The following is an 18464-nucleotide window of genomic DNA, read 5'->3' on the forward strand; positions in this document are numbered from 1 at the left end:
GCTAAATAATCACTTGTTAGATATACAAAAAAAAATGTAAAATTAATGATGATAAACTAATATTTTACATTTTTAAGACAATGAACACGTAATTTTTAAGACAAAATTTTTATATTAATATATTTAATTAGTATTTGAGGCACTATTTAACATTTTTCGTAAATAAATTATGTTACTGATGAAAACATCAAATACCAAATATTGGTAGTGGCATTTATTAACCAGACACATGTTAAGGAACTCAAAATAAAAGTTTTATATTGATAACAACAAAAATTGTTGTTTGCAATAGAGTAGATTATCAAACTGCTTTAAAAAAGTTGAATGTTCAAATTTTAAGAATAATTTTTTATAGGCAAACTTACATCTTTAGTCATATAACTTTACTCCAGGTAAAAGTTTAATCTTTTATTTTTTTTTATAGCATTTTAGTCCTTTTTTCATGTTTGGATATGAACTTCAATTTTTGAATTTATAGTTTTATTTATTTGTTTGTTTTCAATCATAAATATTTCATATGTCGTAAAATATTAACATAGATTTGAAGCGTGAAAAATCATATACAAACATGAATAAATAACCATAAAGGACAAAAATGATGTAAAAAAATAAAGAACTAAATTGTTATCTGAAATAAAGTTAAACGACTAAAACTGTAATTTTGCCTTTTTATATTAAGTATTTTTCTCCTTTATTAAATACAGTGAACACTAACTTTTATTTTTTGCCAACTTATTTTATTTTTACAATACAAAAAATGAATTCGTATTTTTGATTAATTTTTTAAAACTTTAATTTGTTGACAATTTACATCTTTTTTGATTAATCAAGTAGTGAGGCTAGTTAACGACGCGACTCGTATTTTGTGTTGTGAAATTAAATCTCTGTATTAAAAATAAAAAACTAACTAAGGATATTATTCACCGTATGAACATTGAATGTTCGATTTTGTGTTCCACTTGCATTTTTTAACCTATCTATACCAACATTTTGGAAGGGAATAAAAAACTAGGTGGATTCTAGGGTGAGGGGTCAATTAAGTCCCTCACCGATGTACCATACTATTTCACCGTTAGATTAAATGGTCTATTTTTTGTTACCACGCCAGATCTTGTATAACCTTCTTCCAAAAAAATAAACAAAAATAAAATCTTGTATCTCCTCTTTGCAAAACTGCTGCAACCATCCATTCTTTTCCTCAGAATTTTCCATCACGGCATAAATATATTGCTCCTTAATTTGCACATCAATAAAAAAGAATATAGAAGGCCAAACCCCCCATAATTTCTGTGAAGAAAAGAAAAGAAAAAGGATTTGGATTTGAAATAGTAAACATTAATATATGCGAAGGAAATTTAGAAAATTATTGTATTTGTCTTTGAGTGGAAATGAACACAAATGAGAAAAGTAATTGGACTTTTCAACCATGGAGATTGGACATCCATGATGAATTAGTGAACTTGAAACTTTGTGTTAATGGTTGTATGTTAATATTAAAAAGGGAATGGGAGAATGTTTGAATAATCCTTCTTTTTCTTAGAGTTGTTTTTTCTTGTTTTTATTATTTCCTTGGTTGGGGTGGCAGTTAGATGTTTTTGAGGGTGGGAGATGGTGGTGGGGAACCACCGTGACAAGAAAATAATTGGGTTCGGTGTTTGGGAAGAAACCGATGAACAAGGAGGTTGAATGACTAATGACTAATAATTATGTGTGATAGTAAAAAATATTATCATGTAACCTAATTTAATCTAATGGTTAATTTTAATGGTACACCAATGAGGGTTGTTGCAGATCATTTGGAAGACTGTCCGAAACAATCAAGTTCAAATGATCCATCGTAGTGCTAGAGTTAGCTAGTCAATCAACACTCATATTTCCTTCGCGATTTGAACATGCCATTTCATTTTCAACAGTGTTATACGATTTCACCTACAAAAAACATGACGTGTGGTTGAAAAAGTAAAATTGGAAACTCACGTGTCTATTAACCTTCTAAAGTTCACATACCAAATACCCAAAGTTTCAGAGCTCCTTTCAATATACTCGGATGTTGCTACCACCATCTTTATCGTCTCTCCTTATTCACGTTTACTTGTCAAGAGACTATGATTGAAGTGGAATGTACTATATGTTATCTTATACAATTTAATTTTGTAATTTAAGAGTACAAATTAAAGAAAAAATATGAATGGGAAAATGCAGCAACTTTGACGAAGAGATCCAAATGGGATGAAGAGCATAGAAAGAGAGACCCATGATTAAGAGACATCGCTGACACGACGAGAGAGTGAACCGAGACAGGATCAGTGAACTAAGATAGAGATATTCCCATTAAACTCACTTCTCAGAGATCACGTCGATCAATATCCTTGAGTCGCTTTCCATTATAAGATGAACAAAAATGTTCCCTTAAGCCATGTCCAAACCCAAATACAAACGCCACATAATGTAATGCATCACAAGTTTCAATATTCTTAGTGTAGCCTTTAATCCATCTATCATCTGAATCCCGAAAAAGACCACCACAACCAACAACCTCTCCCTTATTCTTGCATGCACTGTCATTGTTGAGCTTGACCCGATCATCCTTTGGTCGCTTCCAAGACTCTTTTTACTTCTAATACCCAAAAAAGATATATGTATTGTCTCTCAAATAAATAAGGAAGTATTTTCTTCTCTTGTGACTCTTTTTCCTCTTCAAAATTTCACTTTTGCCCCATAATAAAAACAAAATTGGAATGCATTTTCTAAAACTTTTTCCCATTAAAACTAATATTTAAACTAATTTTCAGGGGTCCCAAGATGTTTAATAGTATATATATATATATATATATATATATATATATATATATATATATATATATATATATATATATATATATATATTATCGGGGGCACTAATTTTAAGATTTCATTTATAATTTTAAGATTTCATCTTTATTTATGGTCACTTCTATCATGAACAAGTTTATCAAGTAGTGTATGGTGCACCACTTGTTAATAACTCTACGACAAATATAAATTTTACAAAATCCACCGTTGGATTAAAAGTTTATATCACATAGATCATCCATGGAAATTTTTAGAAAAATTGAAAATCATTTGATGTGTTATTGAGACCTATCAAAATTAACGGTATTTAATAAAAACTCATAAACCATTAATTGTTGGGTCTCAATAACATATTAAATGATTTTTGATTTTTTTGAAAATTTGTATGGATGATTTATATGATATAAACTTTCAATCCAACGGTAACTTTTTGTAAAATTTGTATTCATCATAGAATTATTGACAAGTGGTGCACCATGCACCACTTGATCAACTTGTTATGTAGGTATTAACGGTGTAAACTTTTACACATACATTCAGTTAAATTACATCATGTAAATAAACAATGATATATTTTAAGAACTACATCAACTTATAAAAACAGCATTGTACTCAGTGGCGGAGCTAGCCCGAAAAATTGGGGCGGGCCGCTACAAATATAAATCGAACATGCAAAAGAAATTACTAAAAAAAGATATATCATATCGAAAGTTTGTCTAGTATACATATCTCAAAAGTAGTCAAAAGGTGGACCATTAACATGTTTATTAAATAAATTTTAAAAATATATTATGAAATATATTTTATGTCAAATGTGTAAATTTCATACTTTTTAATTAGTTTTTGTATTTATGTTTATAATATTATATGCATCTCTCTAACAAAAATTTAAATTTTTTTAACAAAAGATTGATCAAACATGAATTTTTATGCACAAACTCTATTTTAAATAAAAATTTGAGTACTTTTTTCTCCAAAAAAATATACTTGAATACTTCGACAAAATAAATTACACATTTTAAGACATCTATAAATTATTAAACAATAAAACATTAGAAGGGATGCTTAAAAAAATAAATTAAAAAGTATATTTGAATTCTGGGACGTAAAACTAGCGAGGGTTTTAAACCCACGCAAACTGAAAACATGTTAAAGAATACTGGATTGTATGGTTTGAAACCCCCGCGAAACAAAATTTAACAAACTACACAGACTATATAGCGGGGGTTTATAACCGTCGCTAAATAGTATACCTATGAAAAAAAAATTAAAAATTCTGGGGCGGGCCATGGCCCTGTCCAGCCCATGAAGGGCTCCGCCCCTGATTGTACTACTAGCATAATTTAATTAAATGCATGTAAAAACAAAGTTTTACATAATCAATTGCTCTACTATTAATTTTAAAGTCAACACATGCCTACTAAACTCGTGCGTATTTCTTCAAACTTGACTGTGGCTCATTACCTCTTTTACAGCAATTCAATTTTGACTTCTTCTTTTTTTCGATATTTTTGTTGACGTTTCTGGCTTCCAAACTTTGTTTAAAAATGATTAAAATATAATTTCAGTTAACACATAAATTAAAGGTGAATTATTTTTTTTTATAATAAAGGTGAGGTTTTTTTTTGTCTTGATAAGAAGGGTGAGGTTTTTTTGGCATTAGTACTAATAGTAATTTTAATGAATTGTGTATGAAAAAAATTACTATTAATATAGTTATTGTATTCTACAAAATTATCTTCCACTAATAGTATGAAAAAAATAATCGAAGAATTAAAAAATAATATTGAATATTTTATTGATGTTATAAAATAATTTATAATGTTGAATTAAAAGAATTACGAATCACTCAAACATACTCCCTTAATTATAAAAATATAAAATAAAATAGATCAAAAAAATTATCTACTTTTCTTATAAGAAAAAATTATCTACTTTTATTTATAATTAAGATAAAAAAAAGTTAAAAATTAAAAATAAAAATGACCGAATGAACTATGGAGAATAATTTAAGAGTAAAAAGTATTTTCTTCGGTCTCATATAAACAAAGATTGTTTTTAGATTCATCTATTCAATAAACTTAAAAAAGGAATATTTACTTATTCAATGAACCTGAAAATTAAAAATAGTAATTCCAATTGAGATTAGAGGAGTGAAAATTAACAATAGTATTAGTAATTCAAATTGAGGAATCTGCAAATGAAAGGAATGTGAGAAAACACGTCAAAATCAATTATTTTCTTCAATTCAATTATTTTCTTCAATTATACCAATATTATTATATTATTATTGCCGCCTACCAATGGAATGATGACGTCTAAATTAAAAACAATATAGAAGGCGGCGACGGCACTTTCCAATCCAAACATGCCCCCTCAGCCTATCCTCTTAGGTTCGATTAGACACAACCAGTTCAGGCCAATTAGAGAATACATATTTCAATGAGTTGGATTTTCCAGTAACTACCAACCTCCACCGTTTGACCCAAATTACATGGTTAAGATCCTTTTTAAACCGACCGGTGTAATTTAATCCATTCAATACACTCTCTAAGGGAGCGTTTAATCTGCTAAAAAGTAAGCGACTGGATAGGACAATTCCTGTTGTACTTTGTTTGATTTTAAAACTGTTCCTGGTACTAATACTGGACAAATTGGGGGCCAAGGGACATGACAAAACTTGAAATTCTTGTCCCTCACAGAACCATGCGACAACTTTTTGTCCTCAGCACAAGTTGTCTAAAATACCAAAATAACCTTTTGTCCACCAAACATCGTACAACACAAAGTTTGTTCAATACCTAAAATATTTGTCTTGTGCTGTTCTGTCTTGTACTGTATTTATATTTTGCAGATCAGACAGACCCTAAGAGCACTTAAAAATAATTTATCACTCATTTGAGTCCACATATATCATTTTTTTTTACAATGAACTGAGAATCAAACCGAGGACCTATACTACTCAAACCCTTCCCCACTAGACCAAACCTAGTGGCTTCACATACATCAAATTTTGATTGAGAAACGGACTTATTCAATACACTCAAGAGCGTTTACAAATAATTTATCACTCATTTGAGTCTCACAATCCTCGAATTTTGACCAAGAAATTGGCCCCCTCCTCAAGACAAAAATTGCTAAATGCCACAACATCACAAATCAAACAAATATCCCAAGAGCACAATATGGCCATCACAAATCAAACAAATATCAAGAATTGAAGCATGTGTATGGGATGGATCCTTCAAGAGCTAACAAATATCCCACCAATCGCATTTTGGTATCAGAAACATTTTGGTACAAACCCAATTGAGAAATCGGATACAAAAACCAAATTGCACACAAGAGCTAGCTGGCAGAGCACACCAAAATTGACACAAATACGCGTGGACCTTCTTTCGGGCAACAAAGTTTTTGACCAATCTGAAAGCATGATCAGTGCACCACTTCAAACATGAACCAGAAGAACCTTTACAATACATGAACCAGAAGAACCTTTCACAACAGGATCAAACACAATTTCATAATGAAAAGAGTGAAATCAAATAAACAACAAACTAAAGCACACACAATAATTAAAAAGGAATTATCATAAATTATTATTGTTGAAACACTAAACTGAAGTGATTTACAAAGAACTCAAGCTAACAAAACAAGCTAAGGTTTTTTCAGTTACAAATTCAAACGAACATGATGAAAATGTTACAAGTAAACAACAACCATTTCTTTCTGGTAGAAGTGTACACAAGTAAAAAACTCTCACAACACTTTAAATAGTACTCTACAACCAATTATACTTTATCTTTTTAATTAGTCTGATTTCTCAACACCTAATCCATACAACACACCAGAATATTTCTCTGTTTCGCCGTTGAAGAATGTTTCCCTCAACTTCCTAAATGTACACGCAGTGAGTAAACTATCCGATCCAGCTTGATGGCAAACACCAATCCTTTCCACTTCCAACAATTCCGCAAGCTTGTTCAAACCACCGTGAAGACTGTTACAGAATTTCATCAAATGCTTGATATCATAAACCACAGGGAAATAAATCTTGATCAAATCAAAAAATCCAGCTTGTGTATCCGGCAAAGTTCTGCACGTCAAAAGCTTCAGCAGATAACCAAAATCATAACCACTGTGGAAAGTAACCCAATGAACATTATCATTCAACACAATCCCTGACGACATAAGAAGCTCACCGAATCGGTTCACGTCAATTCCTTGCTCGCTATTTTTTTTAAAATCAATTCCACACTGACGCAAAAGCTCAATCGAATCAGCAGCGAAAATATCTTCGCTGATGTTGAACTCGCGAAAGTTGAATTGCCAGATGCAAGGACTTTCGGTGCCACAAGTAGGTAAATTTCCATTCTCATCAGAAAAAGTTAAACCTAACTGAATCAGCTTCAACATATCAACGTTATCTTTCAAAGTCTGATAATTAAAATCATTGATGTGCTTAAAATTTCCTACAGGACGAAGAACAACACCAGGAAATTCGGTATCCATAGCAACATAGTTAAATTCATCAACAATTTCACGAATCAAAGCAATTTCTTCTTCGAGATTATAATTCCAAACCTCTCTGATTTGAATCGAATCACCTTTCGGTAAATCTTTCTGTACATCTTTAGGTACATCCGACATTTCACGAACAACAGAATCAAACCGAAGCCGAAATTCGAAATCCAAACCAAAACCACTCAGATCTGTAAACAAAAATCACAAAAAGATCGTTCAGATCTCAAATCTCAAAAAACCTAACAAATCTACAACAAATAATTACAACAACAAAAAGTAGATCGAGTAGTAAAATGAAAAAACCTGAAAAAGCTTGGAATTCAGTGAATTGAGCTTGGAATCCAACATATGGAGTATAGATTCAAGTAGATCTGAAACAAAAACAAGCATAGAAGAAGCTTCAAAAAACGAAAAGTAAACGTAATAATGAACTGAACTAGGGTTTGAAGTTTGAAGTGAAAAAACCCTGAAAAATGAAGTAGTAGTTGAATAGAGTGAAGAATCGAACCTTATAGAGAAGAAAACGAAGCTTAATTTAGAGGGATCTAGAAAATTTTGCTTCGATTTAAGGGTCAACGAAGCAAAGGGATTGGGGGAGAGAAGTGGAAGAGAGAGAGAGAGAGAGAGAGAGAGAGAGATGGGGTGCGAAGGGTTGAGTATTGATTTGTACTCAGTGTGAAGGGTGGGGTCGTTTTGAATAGAAATGAGGACACGGTGATGTCGTTTAACAACTGGGATTAAGGAATTAGGGATGCGACAATTAGATAACATGTGTGTGTAATGTGTAATGTATATACACATTATCGCCGACCTTCATTTTTATTTATTTGCTTTTTTTATTTATTTTCTTTATGAGAAAAATGAATATGCATCGTTAGTAAAATAATTTTATATTGTCGACCATATTTCTCCTTTTTCTTAAAAATAAATAAAAAATTATCGATCCATATCAACTATGTTTTTTGTCATATCACCTCACTTTCTTATATGGCATGATAAAATGATAATTATTTATTGACGATCGTGTAAAAATATTTTACACCGTCAATGCATATCATTAAACTTTTACTTTATTTGTTTATTGTTCTTATTATATTGCTTCGTTTCAATTATTTTTGACATGTTGAATTATGGATTGGTGTGCTTTATGACTTCATACCTACTTCAATTATTTGACTGAAAATATATATTTATATTGGTTTTGATTTTTGGTTTATAATTTCGATTGAAGGACTTTGTAATGACTAAAATATAAATTGAACAAAATCTTTAAAAAAAAAAATGGAAATTCTTTGTAGTTGAATTTGAATTGGTTTAAATTTAAGAGTGAAAATTTATTTTAGTTTTCGAGAAAAGTTTGACTATTTAATTTAGACTAAAAATAAAAATTATTTTTTAGTTACTAAGAAAAATAAATCGGGACAAAATAGTCACTACCGTATTTATTTTTTGGTTTAATTGCAGTTTTGGTCCCTCTGTTTTCACCATTTTGCAGTTTTGGTCCCCCTATTTTAAAATTCAACAGTTTTGGTCCCCCTATCGTAATTTCTTACTATAAATTGGCGATTTGATGTGTTTTAAAAGACATAACATATGAACTGGCGATGAGAAAATACTAACATCGATAAAATTGTAAAAAAAATTCTTCATAAAGTTAATTTAAAACACATTGTTTCACCATATTTTAGACAAAATATGTACTAGGAGGACCAAAACTGTCGAATTTTAAAATAGGGGGACCAAAACTGCAAAATGGTGAAAATAGGGGGACCAAAACTGCAATTAAGCCTTATTTTTTTTATTTGATTGATGGACTATAAAAAGTGGAAAAAAGAGAGAAAACTAGATGATTATTTACTAGTTTGGTATTGAGGAAAATGAAAGAAAAAAAAAATTTATAATATGATCCTATAAATTTTCTTAAGCAAAAAATAGATGTGGTAGAAAATAATTAAACTTATTAAATTTTTTTTTTACCATTATATAGGTACGAAGTTTCCACCATCATTAACGATGACTAATATTCGTAGGGGAATCTGTAGGGCACACAAGATGGATTCTCCTCCATCAAACCAAAATTTCTCCATGAGCCAGAAATCGTACCTCTAACCAGGGGCGGACCTATGTTGTCTTGAGTGGGTGCACTTGCACACCCTCAAGTTCCTAAATTTATACCAATAATTTCAATTTTATTCTTTTTGTACCCCCTCAAATTTTTAAGTTTGCACCAACTGCACTTTGTTCTTATCTTCTCGCTACAACTTATCATGGTTTGAGACAAGCAACAATAATATTGTTAGTATTATTTTATAAGTGGGTATCTACTTCACTTCTTAAGTCACCTTCATACTTCACTTCGTAGACAAAACTGACGGAAATGACTAACTAATGCAAAAAGTGGACACATAAGAGACCAAATTGATACTTTTAAACGTAAATGATCAAATGAAAACCTAAAATAAACGTAAGAGACCGAATATGTAGTTAAGTCTAAATTTTAAATATAGTTTGCACCCGCCGACCTGAGGTCCTGGATCCGCCACTGCCTCTAACCACATGCTTAAGGGAACCAATTAAGACTTTTACTTGGACCAAATCTGTATATTTGGAATTGTACATAAATAATAGAAAAATATTTTGAATTGTACATAAATATGTATATTTGGAATTCATAAAAAAGAAAAGCTAATTGATTTATATGGAAAACTGTTTTTTTTTTATACTCTATGTTTTTATTTTTATATTAGGTCATTTTTATTAATAAAATACTTATTTTAATTTATCCATATATAATATTTTACCAACATTTATATTTTCCTTTGCCAATATATGTGATTTTCAAAATATTTTAAGAAGGACTAAACTTAGTTACAGTCTCATATACACAGTTCTTATTGTGTTAGATACATGGGGGGAGTTATTTTTATTTAAAAACAATTTTCTTTTTCTTTTTTTAATTAAAAAATATAAATAACTACCTTTTTATGAGAGGAACAGAAAAAACTGCATCTAAAAAAATACATATAAGTTTTTATAATAGCATCTAATAAGCACTTAATCCCTCAAACCCAACATCTCTTAAAAAGTTATAAATAGGCCCTACTAATAACACATATCACCAATAACTATACATCATTATAAATGAGATTCACGAAAAGAAAATAGGTACTAATGCTTATCGTAGAAATAGTACATACTGGGTACTCAAATGAATACTGCTCCAATGATAGTACCTAATAAGTACCATGAGTACTTAATAGGTACTACACCATTGGAGATGGTCTTAGCTGAGCAGAACACTCTTACCGTTGTAGCGCGTGCTTTGTGCATTAGCAACGATGCATTGTTGAAATTTATAATAGGTGGAATTTTGCGCCCATTCAAATGCACTAAAGTCACACGTGAGCTATTATAATGTGAAAATTTGGGATTTATATCCTATTAATCACCATCCTCTCCATCCTCTCTATCTCTCTTAATTTCAATCCCTCTTTTCAATAAAAAAAATTAAAATAATAATGAGAGAGAGTGAGATTATGAGAGAGATAGAGAGGATGGAGACGAATGGAGAGGATGGTGATAGAGAGGATCTAAATCCAAAAATTTGTCTGTCCATGCTTGAGAAAACTACATGACACAAAGTTTTAGGGGGGTGTATTGGATTAAGATTTCACAAGACAATTTTAGCAAAAAAAATATTGAAGATTTTAAAAGACTTTATGAGATTGTATTGATTTTATGAGATTTTAGAAGACTTTTTTGAATGACTTTTTCAATCAAGATTCTTAACACAAGAATTTGTTAGACTTTATGACACAGACTTTTGAGATTTTGAAGTACTTTATAGACTTTTAAGATTTAAATGAGTCAATAAATTCGATATAAGGAGGGTGTATTCAATTGAGATTTCAATGGATTTTAAAAGACTTTTTTATGTTTAAAAAGTCTTGTGGTATTCAATCAAGACTTTTATAAAAGTTAAACAAATCTTGTGGTATTCAATTAAGACAATTATGATTTTTTTTAAGGCAACAAAATCTGTTGGTATTCAATTGAGATTTCTCATACTTTTTAAAATGTCTATTGGTATTCAAAAGTCTATAGATTTTGATGACTTTTTTATGGAATGAATTTTGATAGACTTTTTTGTTCAAATTACACGTAAAATACTTTTCCAACAATCCCACTCAAACCCTTGAGACTTTTCAGAATTTTCCAAGACTTTTCTCCAGCCGCCAGGACTACCATCATCAGGTTGTTTCTTACAACTTTGATCAATTTTTTCATACAGATCTGTCTGAAATTTGTTCATGCTAGAATTTTTTCATATGATGATTGATTGTGTTTATTTGATGATATGATGATTTTTTCATATGATGCTAGAACTTTGATTGATTTTTTCATACTTTTTCCAAAAAAAATTCATATGATGATTGATTGTGCTGGTGACTCGACGGCGAATGTATTCCGCAATTTTTCCATGTATTCTGTAACACTAATACCTAATATTATGTTCTGCACTTTTTATGTTCATCTCCCTTTGGATATTAAACTCCCTTTAAATATAATACATAAACCAAACAACACAATATATGTTCTGCACTTTTTATGTTACGGTTTTTTTTTTTTTATATATATATTATTGTTATTATTTTGATTAAAAAAAACACAATTGTTCATTGTTTTTATTTTATATATTATTGTTATTATTTTGATTCAAAAAATCACTATTATTACTTGTCCTTTCATTATAATGTTATTTATTAGGTTTGATTTTTCTATTGAATTATATATTATATCGGTGTATAGTTGTTATTACACTTTCGACAATTAGAAAATCAGCTATCAAATAATTAGTTTATTATATGTATATATATTAGCGATCAAATGGGAGACTCGCAAGAAAATAATAGAGGAAAAAGTAAAGACAAAGAGTAACTTGGACAATGGAGGAAACCAATGAGTTGTTACATCTCTTGGTGGATGCTATGAATAGGGGGATGCGTGATGCAAATGGATCACTTAGCAAACAAACTGTAGAACGATCAATACTTCCCGACCTAAATGCTAAGACTGGGTTCCCTAAAACTTATAGTCACTATTTGAGTCGGATGAAGTGGTTTAAGAACCAATATAACATGATGTCAACACTTATGCGTCACAACTCTGGTTTTGGATGGGACTCAATTACAAAAACTTTCACCGCTACTGAGGAAGTATGGAAAGATTACTTAAAGGTGAGCTAAGTTCACAATCTTTTAAACATATCTAATAGTTACAATTTTAGTACTTTATAATATTTGCAGTATATTAACAATGGTTTTTTTTAGTCACACCCAAGTCACAACAAACTTCGAGGAAAGACTATGATTGATTATGAGTATTTAAAGATTGTTGTTGGGGGTGGAGTTTCTACCGGGAATAATTCCATAGCGGTAGATCCGGATGATACAGATGCAACAACTTTAGAGCCAGAAAATGCAGTCGAACCTACGGATGAGTCTTCATCCTCATCTTCAGTGTTACCAAATCATGAAGACAATAATTATGAACCCATTGTTCAAACACAAGAGCAGGAACGAGAAGATGCAAATTTATGGAGGACTAGTATAGGTTCAGATATGTGGAGAAATGCTACTTAGAAAGTCATGGATTTATAATCACTTTGTTACTATTTTTTTAGGCAATAATGAATATTGCTATAAAAAATTTCGTTTTTATTTGCTTTATTCAAACTTTAGAATTTATTTATGTAATAAATAAAAAGTTAGAATTATATGCACAAAAAAAAAAAGTTATCATCCTTTTTATTCACTTTTGTAATTTTTTTGCTTAAAATTCAATGAATTCTTCAAAATCTTAAAAAATTCAATTAGTTATTCGAAATCATAAAAATCTATAAAGTAGTTTGAAATCTGAAAAGTCTGTATTGTAAATCCATCAAAATCCTGCTTAAGAATCCTGATTGTAAAAAGTCATTTAAAAAAAGTCATTTACAATCCCACAAAATCAATAAAATCTCACGAAATCTTTAAAATCTTCAGGATTTTATTTTGCCAAAAAAGTCTTTTAAAATCCCAATCCAATACACCCCCCTTAGTTTTTTTTTTCTCTGTCATGCAAAACCCTTGTAATCTATGTAGACGACAATGTGCATGAATTTAAGGGGGGTGTATTCAATTAGGATTTCAATGGATTTTAAAAGACTTTTTTATGATGATAAAATCCTGTGGTATTCAGTTAGGATTTTAAAAGACTTTAAAAAAGTCTAGTGGTATTCAATTAGGATTTTAAAAGACTTTAAAAAAGTCTAGTGGTATTCAATCAAGACTCTTTACAACTTACAAAAAGTCTTGTGGTATTCAAAAGTATTCTAATTTTGATGGATTGTTTAAAAAATAGGATTTTAATGGATTTTGATGGACTTTTTAGTGAATTTTGAGCTACAAAAAGTCTTTCCTCATATCATGAGATTTTGATGGATTTTCATTTTTTTTATTTCTTTCACCTTTCCTCATGTTTCTATTTCATGTTTCCTGATTATCTCATGTTTTTTATAATCGCTTATATTTTCTCCCTACCTCTCTATCACGTTTCCACTTCATGGTTGTCCTGCTACCATAGATAGTGTCACGATTCATTATAGGATATAGACATTGAAAATATATACAACAACAACATGTTTCAACAATAGCAACAGAACCTTGTTCGTAATTTTAGATCTAAGGACTAATTTTGGTATTGTGCCCGTAAAATTAATGTCAATGACCCAAAAATTGGGATTTTGTTTTTTAACAGCAAAAATATGTATATAACGTATAAGGATTTAGGGGAAAAAATTTGGGATAGTTGAAATGATGATATGTGTAAGTAGTATATCTCCTTATTCTAGATGTTCGCGATAAGGATTTTTTCTTTTTGCATTTTTTGTTTAATCATTGATTTTTTTTAGCATGCATATTTTTGTTTATTTATTGATTTTTTTATTATATTAATGATTGTTGATTTTTTTAAGGAAAAATTAATTTTCATTGATTGATTCATTAATTTTCATGCACATTGTCGTCTACATAGATTATAATGCTTATTACCTCATTGTTCAAATGAGGATGATTCATATTGTACTTGCAAAAATTAAAAAATTGATGAGGTCGTGTTTTTAGTTGTAATGGCAATACCTGAGTTCTATGATGAGTTTCAAGTGCGAGTAAAATTAAATCTCGCATTCACTATGAATGTGAGTAATATTTGATATATAAGAGACATGACCCACATGTGTAATGCCTTAAGATTTTATTTGTAGACTTAACGTCTCGCTTCTCATAGTTAATCTCACATCGATAATGAACGAGGATAATGTTGTGTATACAAGAGGTGTGACACACCAACCTATTGTTTAAAGACGGAGAATTTGCTAAAGTAGCTTGTGAATGTAAATTCGACATTCACCTGGCATGTCAGTCACATAGTTTTTCTAGCTTAAATATTTTGGATGAGTTTCTTTACATTGTGTTTGGTTTAGGAGAAAGAAGAAGGAAATAGAGTGAGTGGAGAGAAAGTGAGTGGAAGGAGAGGGTTTCCACCGTTTGGAACAACCTTGAAAGGTGAAGAAAATAAAGTTTTTGGCGGGTCCCACTTAAAAAACTTTCCTCGCTCATCTGGACGGAAAGGTGCACAGTTCATGAGAATTTGAAGGAAAAGACAACCATGCCCTTTTATCATAAAGCTCTTTCACGTCTCTCCCTCAAATCAAAATCGAATTGCTAGATCTGAATGAAACATGCTGAGCTTTTCTCCATTAATCAACAATGGAAGTTTCCTTTTTTAGTTTTCTGGGTTGAAAATTGTATACCAAGGACTTTTGATTTTACTTTTAGGTGTAGTTTAGTATTTTTCTTTTTTTTTTTTAATTTATAATGGTGTAGTTCAGTATTTTGTAATCGGGGAGATGCAAGAAAACATTATTGTGTTTTATCAACAGGTTACTATGTAAGATACCATTGTCCCTCTCCTCTTCCTTTTAGTATTGGTTTTATTTGTGACATTTTCGACCTATTGTTCTTGAATATATGCGGATGCCTTTTTTTAATGAGTTATAGTAATATTTTTTTATTTTAAGGAATGTATGTGTGCCTTTATTCCCTGCATCTGTTGCATTTTAAGTTTGTTTCTTTGTCAATAATTTGATGTGTTTCTTATTTTATTATTTAGATGTATCTTCTGTCTTGAATTAGTGTTTTTTTGGTTAAATATGTTTTTTGTCCCCATAGTTTTACATAATTTTTGTTTTAGTCCCTGAAATTTGTTTTCACACTTTTTAGTCCTTAAAGTTTTTTCACTCAAGGTTTTTAGTCCATACTTTTAATCAAAATATTGTATACTTTCACATTTTTGAATGATCTTTTATATTTATGTTTATAATATTATAAGAACATCTCCGATAAAAATTTAGATTTTTTTAACATAAGATGAATTATTTATAAATTTTTATGTGCAAAAAACTAAAAAACTCATATTTAATTAATTTCTTGTTAAAAAAATTAAACTTTTGTAACAAATATTCACATAATTTACTAAACATGCCCGCAAAAATAAAATTTAAAATTTAAAATGATATGCACGAGTTGAATGAAAAGTATGGACTAAAAACCCTGAGTGAAGAAACTTCAGGGACTAAAAAGTGCGAAAACAAACTTCAGAGACTAAAACGAAAATTCTGTGAAACTATAGGGAGCAAAAACATATTTACCCTTTTTTTTATGAGTGAAACTGTGAAAATATATTTTAGATATTTATTTTTACATAAGGGTAAATTTGTCATTTTATGAATATGTCTCTTTCTCTTCTATTATCTTTCTTTCCACTTTCACTTATACCAAACAACTAAAATAATCCTCTCCCTTTCTACTCACATTCATTCCTTCATCATTCTTTCCTTCCACTTTCCTTTCTCATCCAAACAAAGCATTAGTGTCGTCCAACCATTGTAACACAAGGAAATAGCTAAATCATTTGATGAACTTAATAAAGCTGTGCAAATATCGTATGATGTTTTTCTTAGCAAACAGTCTCACAAAGTTGTTCTGACATTTCAATCGTGTATGATTTAAATCATGTAGGTATAGGTATAATAATGAATAACGATGCAATAATTCCCAACGTGAATATATAAAAAAATAAAACCCAAAGTGGGTCCAATAATCAGTTAAAGATTTGATGTCGTTCTAATTGTGGTTCCAATTGTTCTTATTTGAATTGTCGACTTTTACACTATGTTTGGTTTAAGAGAAACTAGAAGGAAAGAAAGAGGAAGGAGAGAAAGTTGGAAGAATATTCACCTTTCCATTGTTTGGTTTGAAATTAAAAAGGGGAGGAAAGAAAGTATTTCAGTGGGACGCACCGAAAATGCAACCCCCCAAAAGTGGACGGAAAGTAGATCTTTGCATGGTTTTTGGTTGAAATTACACACATGCCCAAACAGACTAAAACATTTACAACTTTGACACTTGTTTTTGTATAAATTGTAATAACAATTTTTTTAACTTCATACTATTACTTTTTTTAAGTGATATTTTTTTTTCAATTTATTAATATTTTATAACTATATTACGTTGTTATTAATGCTTATTTTAATATTAATAAATATATATATGTTTTTAATTTTTTGTCCAATACATTTTATTTTTAGTTGAGGGTATTTTTGTCATTTTAAATTTATACATCTTTCTATCCACTTTCACTCATAACAAACAACCAAATATTCATCTCACTTTCTACTCACTTTCATTCCTCCAACATTCCTTCCTCTTTCTTTCTTTCCTTTCATTTTCTTTTCGTATCCAAACAAAGCCTTAGTCACAATAATTTTATGTATTTTAATCAAGTCACTACTATTGTAACTTATAATAGGGAAAAAAATTTATGCGACGAGCCGAATGTCAATTTCGTATTATCTAAGGCATAAATCGATTCTTACAACAATATGTTTTCCAATGATAATCTCTCGTTAAACCTATTTGCGTAGTACTCCAATGATAGGGGAGTATGTGTTTTGTCCTATGTTGTCAAACAAAGCCTCTTTCGACTTTCATGTAATAGCGGATTAGCGGACCATATAAGGCAAACAAACATTGTTTCCACGATATGAGAATAACTCATTTATAAAATAACAACTAATTTTTTATTTTAATTTCATATATGGTCATTTTTTTTACTATTTTATCCTTCTACCAATCAAATAACTTATTTTAAAAATAATATGATAATTTTTTTTAGTTTTGACTACTTTTATTTATAAAAACGAGAAGACATGTAACTTATTCGTATAAACAAAGTAGGATACTCTAAAACAATCAAGTAAATAATTATTTTAGAGTGAAAAATGAGCGATCATAGTCATTAATTAACAAATTATGAATCTTAAAAATAATAGTTTTTATTTTATAATTTTAAACTTTACTCAATTTAGAGATATAAATCCAATAAAATAAATAAAGAAAAACAGTTGTGTGGTAGAATTTGTTGATTATTTTCTGTATTATCCTTTAATACAATAAATACGTAAACGTTTCCTTCATTCCCGTAACAGCTTTCATAGCTCAGTTGGTTAGAGCACCCGTTTAGTAAGCGGGAGGTCTTGAGTTCAACTCTCAATGAAAGCATTTTTTTGTTTTATACGCGTTTTTTTCAATGTACTGTTCGATTGTGAAATTGTTTTCTTTTCATTTACCAGAACTGCATGAGTACACGATGATGATTGATGACCATAGCTCTCGTGTCACTGTCATGGCAAACATGTTCAGTTTTAATCCTTAAATTAAAATCATTTTAAAAACTAATGGATATATGCCTTCAGCAAAAAAGAAAACAATTTATTATTAAGACTAAGTTAAAAGTAAAATCTTTTATAGTTAAAAAGTAATTCTTAATCCATAAATTTTTTTTTACTAGGTTAATCCATAAATTCATAGTGGCCACTAATTAGGGTTTTCTGAAAATAATGCACATTTTGTTTCAGATTAAATATGTGTTTCCAGTTTAGATATATAAAATTTTAGTTAATTCCTTTTAATAAAAACTCGAATTTTGGTCTTTATATTTTCAGTTTT

At 29.7% G+C, this 18464-nt stretch overlaps 2 protein-coding genes and 1 non-coding gene across 3 annotated transcripts; 2 read left to right on the forward strand and 1 right to left on the reverse strand.

Annotated features, from left to right (window-relative positions):
• Positions 1–6407: 6407 nt before the first annotated feature.
• LOC123898069 (probable CCR4-associated factor 1 homolog 7) lies at positions 6408–8168 on the reverse strand. Its single transcript, XM_045948920.1, has 3 exons — positions 7865–8168; positions 7660–7727; positions 6408–7544 (listed from the first exon to the last, which is right to left on the reverse strand). The coding sequence occupies exon 3, from the start codon at positions 7480–7482 to the stop codon at positions 6643–6645; it is 840 nt and encodes a 279-aa protein (XP_045804876.1). The 5' UTR covers positions 7483–7544; positions 7660–7727; positions 7865–8168; the 3' UTR covers positions 6408–6642.
• A 4134-nt stretch (positions 8169–12302) lies between these two features.
• Positions 12303–12998, forward strand: LOC123895737 (uncharacterized protein At2g29880-like). Its single transcript, XM_045946229.1, has 2 exons — positions 12303–12593; positions 12687–12998. Exons 1-2 carry the CDS (start codon positions 12303–12305, stop codon positions 12996–12998), a joined length of 603 nt encoding a protein of 200 aa, XP_045802185.1.
• Positions 12999–17943: 4945 nt separating this feature from the next.
• On the forward strand, positions 17944–18017 carry TRNAT-AGU. Its single transcript has one exon. It is a non-coding gene; the product is annotated as a tRNA-Thr (tRNA).
• Positions 18018–18464: the final 447 nt, after the last annotated feature.

The sequence above is a fragment of the Trifolium pratense genome, linkage group LG7 (genome assembly GCF_020283565.1).
Source record: "Trifolium pratense cultivar HEN17-A07 linkage group LG7, ARS_RC_1.1, whole genome shotgun sequence".
NCBI lineage: Eukaryota > Viridiplantae > Streptophyta > Magnoliopsida > Fabales > Fabaceae > Trifolium > Trifolium pratense.

Bases quoted from the DNA above. Each gene is read 5' to 3' on its own strand.
- LOC123895737 (XM_045946229.1), top strand. From the start codon at position 12,303: ATGGAGGAAACCAATGAGTTGTTACATCTCTTGGTGGATGCTATGAAT. The intron at 12,594-12,686 runs GTGAGCTAAGTT...GGTTTTTTTTAG, and splicing joins TATGGAAAGATTACTTAAAG to TCACACCCAAGTCACAACAA.
- LOC123898069 (XM_045948920.1), bottom strand. From the start codon at position 7,482: ATGTCGGATGTACCTAAAGATGTACAGAAAGATTTACCGAAAGGTGAT.